We start from the raw sequence: 17916 nt of genomic DNA, 5'->3' as shown, positions 1-17916 counted from the left end.
ACATTAATTTTTCCCATTTGCTTTCTAAATTATTTTGCAGCTATTCCTCTCCACTTCCCCAGTATGATTCAAGGTGATAACTCTGTGCTTTCTGTGAATCCTCATTTTGTGTTTTTTTAAACTTGTTTCCCACAGTCAGAGTGTACGTAGATGTCCGTAGTGCATCCGCCCACATCCTCATCCCTTCCATGTATGCCAGTAGAAATTGCTCACCAGCATTTAGCATTGTGTTTTAGAGATCATATTGTAGTTTCCATTATTAGTGCAGCATTAATTTAGGCTACTAATCTTTGTGATAGAAAGTGCATGAAATGCTGTTTGGAAATACTGTTCTTGTTTCAGACAATAAAATACTAACTTGAAAACTAAACAAAGAAAGAAACAACATGCTGTTGACAATGATTACCTTTATGTGGGATCAACGTGTATAAAGGCTGATCTGCTAAGGGTTTTGTCTTCTCTGGAGGCTGCAGTGTGGTGTAGACAGACACCCAGGCTGGCTGTGAACGGGCTAGTTGCTGTGGTGGGGAGTGGGCTGGTGTGCAGCACTGAGCTCCCCATGCTGTGAGTAGTGCGCGTTAGCAGTGCTGAGCCCCAGGCTGCCAAGGCTGGACCAGTGTAAGTCATCAAATCCAGCATAGCTGTCTCTGCACAACCTTGCAATCTGCAACATAAATGTGCCTGAGAACTCTGGGCCCAAATTTCATACGTACATACTTCTGCTTTTTGGTTAATTTAAGTCAGTTGATTTAGGTGCTTAGATTTTTGAAAATCTACTCTTACGTACTCTCATCACTTACATAGTATGGATGCAGAGGCATCTTATCTGAGTGGGAGCTCTGGCATTTTTGCATGAGATGAAAACCTTTTTGATTAATTATGAGCTGGCGTAACATGCCAGTAATCACGTACATGATAGGCAGCTCTCCAAAACACTGCCTTGTACCGAGCCATCAGGCCAGGCCCAGCTTTGCCAGACTCCCCGGGAGGCCTCTCTCTGTGGCTCTGCGGTGCGCCGTGCAGATGTGCCTCCCTGAGCTGCTGCCACATCAGCCCTGAAGGGATGGATGCTCCAGCCAGCCAGGCCCCTGCTGCCCCGGGCACTTCCATCTAGGCAGGGTTGGCCCTGTCCTCTCTGCAGACCAAAACCATGTACAGTTAGTTGTAAGAGGACTCCAAGGCACAACTGAAACAGCTTGCTCTCAAGTATTTTCCCAGTGGTGGAAAATGTAAGTCCCCATTTAGTATTTTACCTAGCTTCATAGTAAATTTTAACGGGTTGTCTTGAACTCCCTTCACAGCTAGTCACAAGCTGGCTCCTTGCCAGCTCTGAAGACAACCTTGGCCCACCTTTCGACATGCTCAGAGGCAGCTGCCTTAGCCCCTCAGCATTCACCACCCACTGTACAGAGCAGTCGGAGGGAGGAAAAAAAAAAGCAACATACACAAGCTGACAGGCTCATAGCACTCAGTGAGCAAAGAGAACCAAAGGTCCAGGCTCTACAGCTGTTGTCTCTGCTTGTTGCAGCCCCTTTGTACCAAATGGACAAGGTTCCAGTCAACAAAGTGTGCAGGATGTCTAAGATCTTGTATCTAAATATTAACGTTACTATAACTTACTTATGCTGTAATTTAAATATCAGGAATACTGCCTTTGATACAGATCTCAGAGTTGCAGAAAGTGGTTAACCATTCAACAAAGATCCCCTTTCACTGAAACGTAATTCCTCTTACCTGGAATTGGGGTACCCTGGTGGCAACATTCTGGATTTGTTCAGTGGTATGCATGGTGTTATCTAAGAGAGAAATGCAGATACAATATATTTGTATGAAAACTCCTGTAAAATACGGTGAATGTTGTTCCATGCTTCAGTCTCGTGAAGTATCTAGGGCACAAAAAATGATGAATTGGAGTTAGGGTCATCTCAGAGGCCTGTTTTACCTTCCCATCTCTACTAACATATTTTAATTTGGCTTGAAGAACAGCATAGCATTTTTCCTCCTGTAATACAGTTGGACAACTTTTTATTTGCTTTACAGCTCACATCCCCTATCTGCCTGTTTCCTACAGAGCACTAAATTCAAAGTTTTGATTATGCTCCTGCTTTTGTGCAGATTTTTCCCACCCACGTCGGCTGGACTTTGAATGCAATTTATCTGCAGGGCTGGCCAGTGCATGTCAGCTGGTACTTTTGGTATCCTGCTGGTCTCAAAAGCAAATGAAACTGTCTTACATAAATTCACATTCATATTTAAGAGCACTTGGGGTCTTTTTTTAAAGGATCTTCACGACCCCCCCTGGATTATTGGCTCTTACCCTAAGTTCAATTTACAGTAGGGAGCCAGGAAATTGAACGGATTCACCTCTTAATCATCTGAAGATTTAGCCTGTAAGTTCTGGAAGTTTTTGCAACAGCTTTGAAAATAATGAAACTCTTCAGCAGATGTGCCAGCTGTGTCAGTGCATACCAAACAGAAGGAGCAAACAAAAAAATATTGGTGCTGAGGCTGAATTCATAACTTCATGTCTCCATTGATGCTGGCCCATTACCACATCTATCTGAAACTATAATCTCTCTTCAGCCTATAGTAGAGAGAGAAGGGAAGGTATTTTGAACCCCGAAGGAGCCCGTCAGTAACTGCTTAGCCCTGCAGTAACCTGCATGTTTTGATCCACTTAGATGGGAAGGAGCTTTTGCAGCAGAGTTCTGAAAGAACGTGAGGTGTGTTGCTGGTCCTGGGAGGAGGCTCCATTTCCCTGTCACTGTTCTTTTCTTAAGGACAGTAATTTTTCACATACACAGCTTCTCATCATTTCAGAGTTGAAATAAACCATGGTTATTAACAGTTACTCTTGTTAATATTATTATTTACTCATTAAAAATAAAAATAAAAAATAAAATACATAATTTCCCACTTCCCACTTAAAAATATAATTATTTACTGTTTTGTTATTTGAAAAAATATGCATTGGAAAATGTGATTTTTCTCAAATGTAGCTTTTTGCTAAAGAATGTCATTTTCATAGTGGAGTAATGACATGATTTCCTCTAGAGTGCCAGCAGCCTAAAGAAAGTTACATACTTAAAGTACATACATACATACTTTTACTGATACTAAATAAAGTTACTGATATTCTTACTCATTCCCCATCAGTAAAAACAACTAATAGCTTGGACTGTTACCCACAGTGCCCACGTTTGCTCTGCCGGCCACCAGGAGTGCTTGCAGATGAGAGTGTGGGGAGATTATGAAGACTGAGATCCCCAAAACAATAAGCACTTTTGATTCTCCTTTTTCTACACTGTCTGGTTCCTTTCTGCATGTGAGGCTAGTTACTCATTTATGGGCAGTAGAGCTAACAGTAACAGAGGGCTGATTTTAAATTCCAGTATGTCACTACTAATATAACACTTGTGTGCTCTTTAATCCAAATTACTCAGTAGCACCTGTTTGTTTTGCCATATGTTGCTAGACCTTGAGAAATTCCTGCTCTTGTTAACCAGTAGTTAACGTGTAAGTATAAGTGTTAAAACAATCTTCAAATTCTTTTTAGTTTAGCTGGGATTGGGAGGGCTTTTACGATAATATTTTGAAGATTGTGGTAGCTGACTTTTTGCTGTTGTTTTTTTTTATTTTTTTTTTATTTTTTTCTTGCTTATTTTTTGACTGTTTTCATTGACATGTTTCCTTTTCCCTACAGTTTCCTGGTTAGTTTTATGGTTGATGCCCGTGGGGGCTCGATGAGGGGCAGTCGCCATCATGGAATGCGGATTATCATCCCACCACGCAAGTGCACCGCACCGACCCGTATCACCTGCCGCTTGGTGAAGAGGCATAAACTGGCCAGCCCACCACCAATGGTTGAAGGAGAAGGATTAGCAAGTAGACTTGTAGAAATGGGGCCGGCAGGGGCACAATTTCTAGGGTGAGTTGTTTTATGAATTCCACTGTTTCCACTCATGTTGCATCTTCTGTTTCCTTTATCCTGTGGATCTAAGAAGTTAAACATTGACTCTACCTCATATGACCGTGTAAGATAGGCTACTGGTTTAGAAATAGTGAAAAATGCCAAATTGCCATTCCTACCTTGAAATTGCCCTTGTATTTTAAGGGGATCTTTGCCTCTCTGATGGTTGTAGGGTGAAGCCAAAGGTAAGGAAAGCCATGAAAAGGCCAGATCCTGTCCCCTGCTACTCATGCAACCTCTCTTTGAAGTCAGGAGGAGTTGAGCCTGTAACCCAAAACAGGCTATGACCCTCCTGCTCATAGAGTACCAGCGTAATGTCACTGTCGGAGAAATGTGGCCTAAAGTCACCCACATTGAACTCTGTTCCCTATGCCACGGTGCGTGCAGGAGCCATGCACGAGTTGCTGGGAGCTGCCTGGGTCCCTCCCCGTGAGCAAGGCCACTGCGAGTGAGGGCGGAGTGCTTACTGGAGAGTGTCAAGTAGTGCAAATGCTAGGAAATGACTTTTTTAAAGCTTAAAGTAGGGGAAACAATCCACTATGATGTGGCTTTTTTTCCTAATTATAAATTTTGTTCATTACCATGAGTGGCACCCTGGTGTAAACTGCCGGTTCTGTCGGGAATGACAGCTTGTTCCTAATTTCCCCTTCTCATTTCTCTTCCTGCTGCATGGATGTTATTCAGTAAACTGCATCTTCCTAAAACTCCTCCCCCTCTAAATGAGGGCGAGAGCATGGTTAGCCGAATCCTGCAGCTTGGTCCACAAGGAACAAAATTTATTGGGTAGGATATGTATGGAAAAGATACAGAATGTCTACAGTTTTTCTTTTGTTTCTAATTTTTTGTTATTCCCATTTATTTTTTTATTTATTTAGTTTTCTGAAGCTTTCAGTTGATTTATGTCACTGAAAGAAAATCATAGTGGCTTGATTTAATATAGCTCTGCTACTACCTTGTGCTTACAGGCATGTAAAATTCACTGCCAGCATTCTGCTTTCATAACTTCTGTGCTTCTGTAATTTTTTAAATTTGAAGTGTTTCAACTGCATCAAATACATTTTAATACACGGTGACAGTCCTTTAAGTTCAGCCCTGTGGTAGAGAAGGTATTTACAGGCCTTGAGTGAGTCTGTTTTGGGAAGAGCATTGTAAAATGTGGTCATATAAAGTCTATTATTTATGAAAGATTATTTAAGAAAGTCTCATTGAGCAAATAACTTACTCTAACAATGGCGAAACATTAATCTTTTCAAACTGCGAGAGGCATCTTGTTAAAATAGACTTACAAAGCCAAGTATGCTACCCAAAGGAGCTGCAGTATATGGTCTAAAATGTAAGAATGTTTCTGTACATTTTTGACTGTTGTTTTCAAGCCATATTGTGAAATTTATTGCATTAGGTTTTCAAAATATTGGTGAGTGTTTGGTGTTCAATACCTGTTTAATACCTTCTCACTGAGTATTCTTGTTAAATGTCATGCACAAAATTGTGTGGTTTCTAAATATTTACAGAGACAGTATCTGAAATATTAGCCTGCAAAGATTGTACTACAGTGTTAGTTTTTAGTTTACACTCCTTTTGAACTAGAGAGTAAACATCTGAACAAGCAATGTATTCAAATTTTTGGTATTTACTTGCTGCACACGATGGGAGACAGCAGCCACGTTTCTCTTTCTTGTTAAAGAACTTGAGATTGGAGTAACAGCCTGGGTGTTCTTAAAAGTATCTAAAATGCGTATTAACTGGGAAAAGTACTATATAACTTTCCTCCCTTGGTATGTAACATGAAAACTGGACTCCAATTCATATTTTACTCCTGATGGCTGTTGTGATTTCCGTACTCAGGTAATCGATAGGTTACTGCAGCCAAGCACCTTGCTGGTGCACCGTACTGTGGAAGTGCTGCATGCTCCTCCCATCACGTGGTGTTACTTTTCACTGAGTTGTTACAAAGAGGTGAAATCCTTTACAACCTCTGTAGGAAAATAATGATACTGTCTATTTAAATGTCTTAAAGCTGCATAATCCATAATTGTTCACTTACTGCGTGGTTTCAGTCAGTTGTCGTAGCATACTTGAAAATGCATATCTTGCCTGTGAAGTGTTTGGCAAAAATGTCTGTTTTGTTAAGGAATGGCACATGAAGTGAATGGTGGTTTCTGTCGATTCTTCACAATAATTGTTCAGTAATGCACTTGCAGTCCTCTGTTTAAGGTACATTGTCTGTTGACTTAGGTGTATTATTAACCACCTTCCCATTCTCTTCCCTTTCCCAAAAATGTTTGACAGTAACTAATATAAATGTGGTCATGATGTTGCTAAACTCAGAAAAATCCATTCTGTAAAGATCTAAACATTCCCCAGTGATGTTTACAGATGTTGCAGCTGTGATTTTGGGCATGAGAACCAGAAAGTGAAACTAATGAGAAACAACCTATTGTATTTCACAGGAGCTGCATCAACAGAGAGAGCCAGGGAGAACTTTGAAAAGTTTGGGACTTGGTTTGAAGCCTAAAATCTACATGCACACACAATTCTTGCTGCAGTCAATAGCTGTTGCATAAATTCAATTTCTGAACTAACTTTGGCCACTGTAAATTACTTAAGCCAAATCCAAATTTTGACTATGGTAATGTCAGTTAAAGGTCAGCAGTGCTGCATGTGCTAGATTGCCCACATGCCAGGATATATGTGCAGGGAGAACTGTCTTTAGCAAAACTTGTAGCCATTTCTTCACGTAGGTAACTATTTCAAAAGATTTATATTAAAAATAAGCTACATACAAATGTTTCTGAGTTATATATATGATCTACAGTTTAAATGATAAAGGATTGTGCAGCTTTGACAATTTTAAAAGCATTTTTACTGTAACAGTACTTACAATTTAAAATGACTGTAGTTTTCTTAAGGATTTAATAACTATAGGAAAATTAAGGGTGGTGAGGAAATATGTGACTTAAAAATAATATGATTCCTTTTTTGTCTAGCCCTGTCATAGTGGAAATCCCACATTTTGGATCAATGCGAGGAAAGGAAAGAGAATTAATCGTACTTCGAAGTGAAAATGGTGAAACGTGGAAGGAACACCAGTATGACAGCAAACATGAAGACTTAACTGAAATACTCAATGGCATGGATGAAGGTAAACGTTTTCTCAAAGTTTTAGCAAGCCTTGTCTTTGTGCAGGCTTGCTAATAGAAGCAGACTAAAGCAACCTAAAATAAAACAGTGCAGAGAATATCTGACTTTGGGGAATACAATGTGTGTTACGTATTAAACTAATGGAAGGATTGTAAAGAAAAACTGTTCAGCAGTGGCCTGGAGACATCCTGAAAAGAGTGGTAAGCTTTGGTCTGAAGTCGTGCCAAGTTTAAGCAAAGTTGCACGGTTGCTTTACAGCACAGAGTTGAGAATAACATCCCAGCTGGAGGTAAGTGTGTTTCTGCTGCTCAGGCAGGGCCACGTGAAGGTCATTCCAAACCAAGGGTAAAGAGTAAATACCAGTTCTATTTGACTTTCCCACAGATGTAGACCTCAGCCTATAGATCATTCTTAGACAGAGTATTGTTTCCAAGGGGTTGCCTCCTCCAAACACATAACCTGCTTCTTGATGCCCATCTGGGAAGTCTGGCTCCCCTGTTTTGTGTGGATGTTGCCGTTTATGTGAGAGTCTCTTAAGAGGAGAGGACTCAGCTGTACTCAATTCATCAGAAGATGCTGTGACAGATGGTCCCTGTGGACGTGTTGTGAGCAAAGCCAGGCTGGGGCCACAGAGAACCCATGGCACCACTGCTTTCTTTTCCTAGCAAGTGTTTTTCAATGCTTGTGCTGATAAACCGTTGCTCTAGCTCTTTGCATCTGAGTGTGAATGAAATAGCCTGTGTGTAGGACTTCTGCATTCTGTAAGGGTTTACCCACAGGATTTTCTCTGGATAACCTTTTACAGAAAGTCGCGGTGCGGTGAGCTTTCCACAAGCTGCAGGAAAGTTTTTTCATTATCAGCCAAAGTGTTTGAAGCAAATGATCAGGCTGTGGATGGCAGCTACGAGGGGTATCTGTGAGCAGGCTCTGTCTTTGATCTTCCTTGTTTGAAGAGGGCAGCCTCAGTAGAAGACAAACTTTGAGGATATAGAAAGGAAAATAGTGTTGTTGTGAGGGGTTCCCTCGGCAATGGGATTAGCATTTTTACTGATCTGGTCATCTGGGAATGGGATTTGCAGGATGGGCGGGTGTAGTATTGTCACTTTGAAGTACTTGAGCTGCACCTGAGCCTGTAAAAATACAGACCAAGTGCAAAGTTCTGTTTGTTACACGATGGTAGCTATTTATTTGGAAATAAATGTAATAGAACCAATCAAGCACTAGGACAGAAACACTGAATATGTAGGGTCAGTGGGTTTGGAAAAATAAAATAAACCTTGTCACGGAAAGGAACCTAAAAGCACTGGAGCAGGCAAAAGAGCAAGTGTGGCCCAGGATGGTATTGCTAGGATAAGAATTGCACTGGGATCAAAGGTGTAGTTTTAGCCTTTCTGAAAGAAAAAATCTCACTACCACCCCATGCTTCTCTGTGCACTACCATATGAAACAGAAAATAATGATTTGGCACTTGGGTGAAATATCTGTGCCTTGTCCATGATGAGGTAGTCAGAACTGAAAAGCAACTTGCTTATTATTTGCTTTTTGTGCTTTTCAAAATGAGCTTAGTTCAATTTGGGGATAGGAAATCTAGGCACAAAACCCTGTTCTGGAGTGCTGCAGCTTGCATTGATAACAGAGGAGCTCCCCTGGGATGCTGTATGGATAAATTCACATCTTGCAGAGAAAGAGGGCTCAATAAATAAGAACAATTTGAGCAGTGGGCATGCAGCCCTCTGTACTTAGAGCCTAAAATAATAATCTTCACAGTTTGGAGCCAGGGTACAATTGTTGAGGATTTCAGGTGGCTCTTCCCTTCTGGGGAGCTGCTGTTTGAGGTTAGTGGGCAGAAGTGCAGCTAGTGAATCACAGGAAGCGTGATGGACACTGGGCTATTCCCTTCGAGTGAAAATATTTAGCACCTTAAACGCCAAGCCACAAAAATGTCATTTATGAACCCAGGCGATCATTTATATGAGAGAAAGGAGAAAAAATATTACAGTCACACCCAGAGCATTGTGTTGATCATTTGTTCAGTTCATTTTACTTTAATTCTTCTCTAGTTAGGAAAACAAAACCTTCATTAAAATAGTACAAGGACCTTGACAAAATTCTGTTCCATTCAGACGACACCTTTTCTGTTTCAAAAAGTCTTCCAATGTCTCTTTGCAACAAAATTCATCTGCGCGATCATCCCTAAATGCTGGATGATTCCCTGGCTGTTTCCATGCTGCAGGAATGACTGTTTTCCTATTAAAAGCAGTTGGTCCGTTCTGTGTTAGACCTGCTGTGTTTCACTAGTTCTTCCTGTCTGTGTAGAAGGACAGTCAGACTTTTATTCTTGAATCTTTAATATGCTGACTGTTTTAAAGGTGCAGTCTGCTTTTCTGTTCCATTTTTTCTGTTTTGCTGTGCTGCTCAGCCTGTGGGGATGACAACGAGGAAAGACATCTTTGCTCCTCTCCCGACATGGGGACTGCTGAAAACCTGCCCGTTCTTTACTGGAAGCAGCACCATCTGCTGGAAAAATGTGTCTCAAACTCAAAATAATCCAGAGCAGAAGGCAGTACTTCAGGGTATTAAATGCAGCATTAAATAATAGCAGAACTTTGCTTTTATTACCATGGAAGAATAGTTAACCATGATGCTAAGAGTCAGTTCCTTTGTTGTCATCAGGTTTCTGCTTGAAGTAATCTTATTTGAAAGATGGTGCTGGGCAAATACAGGGCTGATGGAATACAGGGAATTTGTGTTGCTTTTAGGAATAGGAAGAGTTTGATTCCAAATACAAGAGTACTAGTTCACAGCTTTTGACCATATTATATTTATTTAAAATTAAGTCAAGTGAAATATATGTGTGCGTGCCTTTATATATATAAAAAAAAAAAGGAAAAAGCTCTCTGCCTTACAAATAGCTTACGTTTTCAGTAGGGCTCCTTTTATGTATAACTTGCATTTGCTTTATACGTTCTTGCAGCTTTTACAGGTAGTTTTCTGTACCTGTAGATAAATCATGGGCACAAATGCACATACCTGGGCAGCGAATCACAGAATCACAGAATTTCTAGGTTGGAAGAGACCTCAAGGTCATAGAGTCCAACCTCCATCCTAACGCTAACAGCCCTCCACTAAACCATATCCCTAAGCTCTACATGTTTTGACAGTCATTTGCAAACTATGGAATGAGACAAGAATTGCAATTATTTGTGGCTACAATATGCTGGCAGCCGCACAGTGTGGTTGCAGATGGGAAGCAGGAGTTCTTATACAAATGCTTCTTTGAATCTACAGATCAAACCAGAATGACCTTGTTAATGCTTGAAGTTTAAAATACCACCATATATCACTCTGCAGTGATTTTGCCACACTTCCAAGAAAAGTTTTGAAACTACCGCTGTTAAACCTCATGTTGTGAACGGCAAGATAAGAGACTGTCCTAAAACAGACAAAGCAGCACATAAGGGACATTGCCTCATCTGAAGATGAGGCATCCTTGCTAGCTGTGGCACTGGAAGCACCTAGTTATGTATGTAAACCCTGATGCTGGGAGGGGGCGTTACCAGCATTGTTCAGGCAAGCCTCTATGCCCTCACTTTATCCTTGGCCCTTCCCCTTTCTGCATCCCTCCATCTCCTGTAATTTTTTGCATATGAGCACCGCCTCCTGTGTGACCTGCCTGTATTGCAACAATTTCTTAATGGGCATGTCTGTTTACTGGGGAAACTGGTATCCTATGCTTGTTCCGTCTTTCAGTCTCTGCACAGAGACGAGTTCAGCTCTGCTGTAGCTAGTCAGAAGTGTAGGAAGTTTGCAAAACTCAGAGAGCTGTTCAGTCTGCTAAATACAGGTGAGCTAGCAAAACTCTTTCTAAGGCCCTGGCAAGGGAAATAAGATCCCAGATCACACAGAGACACCCTGGAGCTCATGGAACAGCCAGGTGTTCTGTGTCTTCTCTGATACCATTTCCAGGTAAAAGTCACTTGCTCTGTATTACTTTATTGGAAAGTAAAAATGAAAGGTGTCAGATATGAGATAAAGTTGATCCACAGCTGGTGCTCACCTGACAAAACTGGTGTGCTTGCATTTCTTGACCTGAGCTAGCCTACGTGAGGTCCACCTCTGACCTCGGAGAATGTGGCTGGGTTTCTTCTCTCCTGTCCAGGAACCAACACTCATATGGCATGGGCTAGAGGGAGGGTAAGGATGATCTTCCTTTCCTCCCTTCTTTCCTTCTCTCCATCTCATCTCTGGCTACTCACTCCATCCAGCCACCTTAGGATAAGCGTACCGTTGACTTTGGAGGCTGGGGAAGACCTATGCAAGGAGTACGTGTAATCCCTTTCTCTTGACATACCAAAACTCAGCAGCAATAGGTGTTCTTTGGACTATTAGCACAATCGTGGAAAGTGACACTGGGAGACTTCCCGATTCGGCCATTAACCTCTGCTTTGCTTCTCTGCTTTGCCATTCCTACCTGTAAGTTAAGGTGTAAAGCATACTTCTCTGTCATTTTAAAACAAACAAAAGCTTTGAGGTTTTTGATTGTAATGCATTACATAGGAATGAAGCGTCAGCAGTTGAGGAAAATAGTGATGCTTGCTCTTGTTGTGAAATGCATCAGGTGTGTTCAGGAAACGTGACCTCTCCCAAGACAAGTTTTCCCTGTTTCATTCCTTCTGTTATGCTAACACTGCATTCCTTATGCATCCAGAGAGGTGGTTTAAGATTGCTCATCTTCTGTGTTTTTTGTGGGTCTTTTGTTTGTTTGTTTTTGTTAGAGGGCAACTTCACATAGAAGATTGCATACATATTACTCAACATAATGTCCGTATGTGTAGTCCAGCTCCTCTCCATGCCTGGCTGTTCTGCCACTCTCATCTGTGCACCTTCTTGCTCTAAGGGAGAGTGCCTGCCACACTCAAAGGTTTTTGAGAAGTTCTTACATAAAACACTTGATTTTCTACTTCAGGAGAATTTTAATTATCCTTCAGCTTTGTGAGCATTTTACAGTGGGTTTGTCTCTAGTGACAAACACTAGAGTACACAGGATTTACCAGTCAAGATAATACCTGCCTGGGAATTTAAAGATCCAGTTTGTCTCCAGCACAAGCCATTGCTTCCAGACGCTGCAGGCAGAATACCTAATTCATTAGAGGGCTTCAGATATCATCTCTGAGTCAAAGTAAATGGAAGCTGACGTTATGATAAGAAATTATCCTTTTCTGGTAGCTTCGTATGATCCACAGCAACACTGTGCAATTAATCCAAATTAGCTGCAGAGGGTTTTAAATGGAAAACTGACATTTTACCAAACATAAATTCTAATTCTTTTGAAGCTGTAATTGAGCTTACATGCTCCGTGGAGGAAAATGGCTCAGCCACACACAGACGTGTACAAGTGTCTGTTGTCATGGTACCATTTTTGGTCCTCTTGCTGCATCTGGTAGAAGTATCTTTTTGAGAATAAACTTTCTTCTTTAGAAATGTGGTGCTTTTTAAAGGAGGAAAATAAGAGTGGGGGCTTGTGGACTGCTGGAGTAAAACCAATTACAATGACTAAAAAGGCAAAATGCAAGAAAATTACAGGAGAATGCCTGGTAGTCACATAATTATCTCCATTTGTGAACAGTGTTTATATCCCAGGGGTTTCATTAGTGCATATATATGTAAGTATACATACAGTTGCATGGTTAGTTGTACTTGTAACATATCACTTTTCCTCAGTGCGTACATGTACGCAGAGTTTGCTTAATACAGGTGGGTTCTCCATATCCCTTTCTGAGTCCTGGTGACCCCACATGCTGGGAATGTGGCAGAGCATGCAAATTCTTGGTGACCTGTTTCTGTTCCAGGTGTTTCTGAGAACTCATTAAGTATCTGGGAACTGAGGAGCACAATGCAGTTATTTTGGGGCATATACCTGTATGACTGGAAGCCTAATTTGGGAAGGGATCCTCACTGTGGTTTCACAGGTAGTGCTGGCAGACGGTTCTGTCACATCCACAGTCTACCGCAGCCCTGAGTGTCTGGTCAGGAATATGTGGATGCCACTTTGGGAGATGACTTCCTCAAGTGCTTTAGCTGGGCAAGCTCTGGTTTGGACACCTGGTGTAAAGTTAGTCCATGAACTGATGATGATTTTCTCTGCATGCCAGAGCTGTTTGAGGGAGGGGACTGGAGATACACATCTTGTGAAGGTGTGCTCAGAAAGATCAGTGCACTTAGTGCTTCCAGATTTACATGAGAGAGGAAAGAAGCTCGACTACCTCTTCCACATCTCGGTGGGTTCCAGTGACAGACCTGCCATCCCATGGCAGCTGCTGCTGCACAATGTCACGTGCCAGTGCCTCAGTGCCCTGGCAGATCTGTGTCTGATGCTGCTGGCACTCAGAGTCATGATTTCAGCAAAAGTTCACTGAGCAAACCAAAACTTGATGATTAATAGTGTTGGTTTTTTTTTGTCTTGTTTTGTTTCTTCTTTTTTTTTCCTGTAGTAAATTAAAAAAAAAATCTTTATAAGTATTTTAAGGCAGACTAAAAACCTTACACGTACCAGATATGTCTGGTCTGAACCTGGACAGGTAATGTCAGGAATTTTTAACTGTCTTCTCCCACCAGAGCTGGACAGTGTTGAGGAGCTGGAGAAGAAGCGTATCTGCAGGATCGTCACAAAGGATTTCCCTCAGTACTTTGCAGTGGTCTCACGAATCAAGCAGGAGAGTAACCAAATCGGCCCGGAGGGAGGGGTGCTGAGCAGCACAACGGTGCCACGTGTCCAGGCGGCCTTCCCCGAGGGTGCTCTAACCAAAAGAATCCGCGTGGGGCTCCAGGTAAGGACATAACCTGTGTGGTTGGTCTTAACACACAAAGCTTACAGCTAAGGAGCCCACTTCTCCCTAGTCCCTAGCAGCGAGTTGCGGCTCACACCTGAGCTCTGAACTGGTGGGTGGCTGCCCAGGCGCATGCTCTGCATCTCAGCGCTCCCCTGGTGAAGGCGAAGCACAGTCCTCCACCCTGTGGCAAAAACCCGGCTCACCTTGAGTATCACTTAGCCTCTGAAAAACAGAGAGAAAAGGCAGAGGTTTGGAGCCACAGCAAGCTGCACTGGGAAGTCTTCTGTGAGCTGGACAGACACTGTGCAGTCCAGCCTCCTGGCCAAGTAGCAGCTTGTGCCTGGTGTCAATGGACAGAGCAGTGCATTTGGGAAGGAGCTTATGCAGCTGTTTGCCAGCTGTTTCTGGGTCAAAGATCTCATACATACATCTGTTGAAGCTTAGGACGCTGGTGTTCCTGGCGATGGGTAGGATCTGGGAAAGGCAAATAGCTTGAACTCTCCATGAACAAACAGCACACAAAGTGGATAAATACTCTGAAGGATGTATCTTTTCATTGGGTTCTGCTAATTATCACTTAAAATTACTTAATAACTTGAGAGGTCTGATGGGTTCTTGTAATCAGGATGCTGGGTTGGATTCCAGTGCTTGGAATTCACTCTGGAACATTTTTCATCCACTAACAATATTTCACATAAAGACAATTGAACTTGAGAAACTGGAAGCTCTGCTATTATAGTTATACAGCTGCTTTTCCAGAGCTATCTAGTGTGAAGGAAATGCATCTCTATATGCAGTGTTGTCACTGCTGAGATTACAAAGTAGCTGCATACTCTATCAGTACAGTGTGTAGTTTGAATAATGCAGCAAGTCACAGTTCAGCCTGATTGAAACAAGGACTTCAAAATTATTATAAAAAAAAAAAAAAAAAAGCACATGCAAAACAGGAGTTTCCCATGAGATGCCTGTCAGTTTTGAGTTCAAGTCTTGCATGACAAAAACTGTTAAAATTACATAATTTTTCTTTCCATACTGCTTATTCATTCTTCTTCCTTTACCCCTATAAAAAGTTAGGGAATCTCCAGAGGCACAAAACTGAGGTAGAAAGTCTGAAAATTGCTTATATCTCAGCTGCTGCTTACAGCAACTATTTGCACTCTGTATGAATTTGACCCAAGCAAATAGTAATCAATAATGGAATGACCTAGGAAGCACTGGGGACAGAGGTAAATCAGGAGTACAAAGTGTTCCTTAGGAGCATGGGTTCATGCCTGGCAGACGTGAGAATTGTTCAGCATCTGAGACAGCACGTCTAGTCCTCACTGCTCAATACTCTGCTAACAAAGTAGGGCTCATCTTGCATTTCGAAATTTTATTTGATGTCACCCATCACTGTAAATTAAAAAGAAGAACCTCAGAAAACCTCTCAGCAAACACTACAGGCAACCTTCTGAGATTTACAGCTTTGCTCAACAAGTTAGCTATTAAGAAATCACAAGTGGGTTGTGGAGAAAAATACTAAGGCATGCACTAATAATCGCACTAGGGAGCTATAGGAGAAAACTCCCTAGGAAAAAAACAAAGTTCTGTAGAAAATTTAAAGGAAAAGTGAATTACCTTTTCAAAAACAGTTGTGCATATCTACAGCCAATTTGTAGCACGAGTTTAAAATATTTTTCCTGTGTTGACAGGCTCAACCAGTTCCAGAGGAGATTGTTAAAAAAGTCCTTGGAAATAAAGCGACTTTCAGTCCCATCGTCACTGTGGAGCCAAGAAGAAGAAAATTTCATAAGCCAATAACCATGACAATTCCTGTGCCACCTCCATCAGGAGAAGGTGTAACCAATGGGTACAAAGGAGACACGACGCCCAGCCTTCGACTTCTATGTAGCATTACAGGTTAGATAAAATCATTCTCTTTGCAAAGTTTTTGGTGACAGCAGAGCCTCCTTGCTCACTCAAGTAGCTGTACAGCTCGTTCTTTCCAGTTAGGGAAGGCTGATGTGCTTGGTCCAGTAGATTTCAGATCATTTCTCAGCAAAGTCAGCTGAGGTCACCTGGAAGGCTCCCACTGATTCCCTGGGCTTTTAGTCTCATCTCATGCTATTGTAAAAGAACTCCTGCCAACAGATATTAAATAGTATTTTGTATTTAGCTAGTACAAAGAACTTCGGCCTTGGCTATTAAATGTAGTTGTCAATAAAAGTAGTTTGCAGATGTAGTTCTGGCCTACCTGCAGAAGTCATTCTGGCCTAGCTGATATCAAGAGACGTTTCCCTATAGACTGTAGGTTTGTATCTTGCTTACATCAGCATCGTTTCCTGGTATGTAACAGATGACATAATACGTATATAACATGTAGCTCAGCTCTTGGAAAACACTATCTACATTGTTTTTTGCTGTGTGAAGCAAAATAACTTAAGATAGAAATATTCCTATGTAGCCTGTGCTTGATTTCTAAAAGAAAATCTTCGTGATTTATATTTACGCAGGAGGTACTTCACCTGCACAGTGGGAGGACATCACAGGCACCACTCCGCTGACGTTTTCAAATGACTGTGTCTCATTCACAACCAATGTTTCAGCCAGGTATGGTGGCAGAGCTTGTCAAATGCACCCAGGGAGTAGTTACTGTTGGTTAACAGTGTGCATTATTGTGAGGGCGCTTTTTGTGTTGTGGTGATGGTGGTTTTTTGTTGTTTTTTTGTTGTTTGGCTCTCTGTAAGTCTTCTGCAAGACTGATGAAGCAGTAATGGACCAGATGCTTCTTTGTCACTGCGTATCAGCATACCACATATTTGAGGTTGCACATGAATCTTTGTCCTGGCCTTTTCTGCTAGGGGTGAGTCTCCTGGCAATCACACATGCTGTTTCTCTAAACAAAGGTGTCAGTGCCACACAGGGGTTTGTTTTCCTGGAAACAGCAACAGAATAGGGAAGTTGAAAAGGGACATTCAATAAAAGAATTTGGAGTTATTTACATTACATACATTGGAGAATTTGGAAAATATACATTAAAATGTAAAAGTTGCTGCTCTTTGGCTTTTTAGTTGAAGATTATGTAAAATTACTTTCACAAAAATCTAATTTACAAAAAAAAAATCAAGGTTTTAAATTAATTTTATGGAATTAGTAGAGTTCTTTTTGGTTTATTTTTAAAGGCTTGAGCAATGTTTGAACATAATGAAAAGCTGATTTAACAGTTCTCTTTTTCGTGTTCAGATTTTGGCTTGCAGACTGCCATCAAGTACTAGAGACTGTTGGGCTGGCAACACAGCTTTATAGAGAATTAATATGCGTTCCTTACATGGCAAAGTTTGTTATATTTGCCAAAATGAACGACCCTGTGGAATCCAATTTGCGTTGCTTCTGCATGACTGATGACAAAGTGGACAAAACTTTGGAGCAACAAGAGAATTTTGAAGAAGTTGCAAGAAGCAAAGACATTGAGGTATATTTCTTACAGCTGGCTTCCTCCTTGTAAACAGACAGTGTGTTTTCCAAATGGCAGTAAGTTCTGCAAAAGTCACTGTGAGCCCAGTTAAATAAAGGTTTACAGCAATGCTGTTTCAAAAAGCTTCTTGAGGTGATGTCAAAAAAGGACAAGGGAGGGGGGAGTATGAAGAGCTGTCTCCAGATGGATGCCCCAGGCTAGTCTTTGGTGGGGTTTGCACCTGCTGTTGTCAAGTAACCTTGGGTTTTGCAGAAAGCTGACCTGGAATTCTTTCTCGCTGGCATCACAGACACACAGTCACAACTAGGGCTGGTTTATGGTGAATAGGCACCAAGACATAGTTTCCTGAAGGAAATCTAGATATTCTTACTTCAGAAAAGCCACTCGCATAGCACAGTTTCCCAAACTACTGGCAATCAAAATGCCTTGCCATAATGCACAGTGATTTTCTAGTTTGTCACTGAATTTAATCTGAATGGAGATTTATGCAAAACTCAGGAACTGTAGTGGGCAAATCATGC

General features: G+C 41.5%; 1 protein-coding gene across 13 annotated transcripts in view; it reads left to right on the top strand.

The window, feature by feature from the left end:
* Nucleotides 1-17916, top strand: part of ANK3 (ankyrin 3) — a 351417-nt gene that overhangs the window by 291678 nt on the left and 41823 nt on the right. For 8 of the 13 annotated variants that reach the window (XM_084526169.1, XM_084526174.1, XM_084526175.1 and 5 more), the window contains 7 exons: nucleotides 41-73; nucleotides 3704-3928; nucleotides 6958-7112; nucleotides 13727-13938; nucleotides 15633-15840; nucleotides 16434-16530; nucleotides 17164-17392. In XM_084526169.1, the coding sequence (XP_084382295.1) occupies nucleotides 41-73; nucleotides 3704-3928; nucleotides 6958-7112; nucleotides 13727-13938; nucleotides 15633-15840; nucleotides 16434-16530; nucleotides 17164-17392 (1159 nt within the window). The remainder of the gene's footprint in view (nucleotides 1-40; nucleotides 74-3703; nucleotides 3929-6957; nucleotides 7113-13726; nucleotides 13939-15632; nucleotides 15841-16433; nucleotides 16531-17163; nucleotides 17393-17916) is intronic. The other 5 variants (XM_084526173.1, XM_084526171.1, XM_084526172.1 and 2 more) reach the window with 1 other exon arrangement.

This window comes from Aythya ferina (genome assembly GCF_964211825.1).
Source record: "Aythya ferina genome assembly, chromosome: 7".
In the NCBI taxonomy this organism is placed as follows: domain Eukaryota; kingdom Metazoa; phylum Chordata; class Aves; order Anseriformes; family Anatidae; genus Aythya; species Aythya ferina.
Note: the sequence above shows the minus strand (reverse complement) of the source record. Positions and strands in the feature narration are given on the sequence as shown.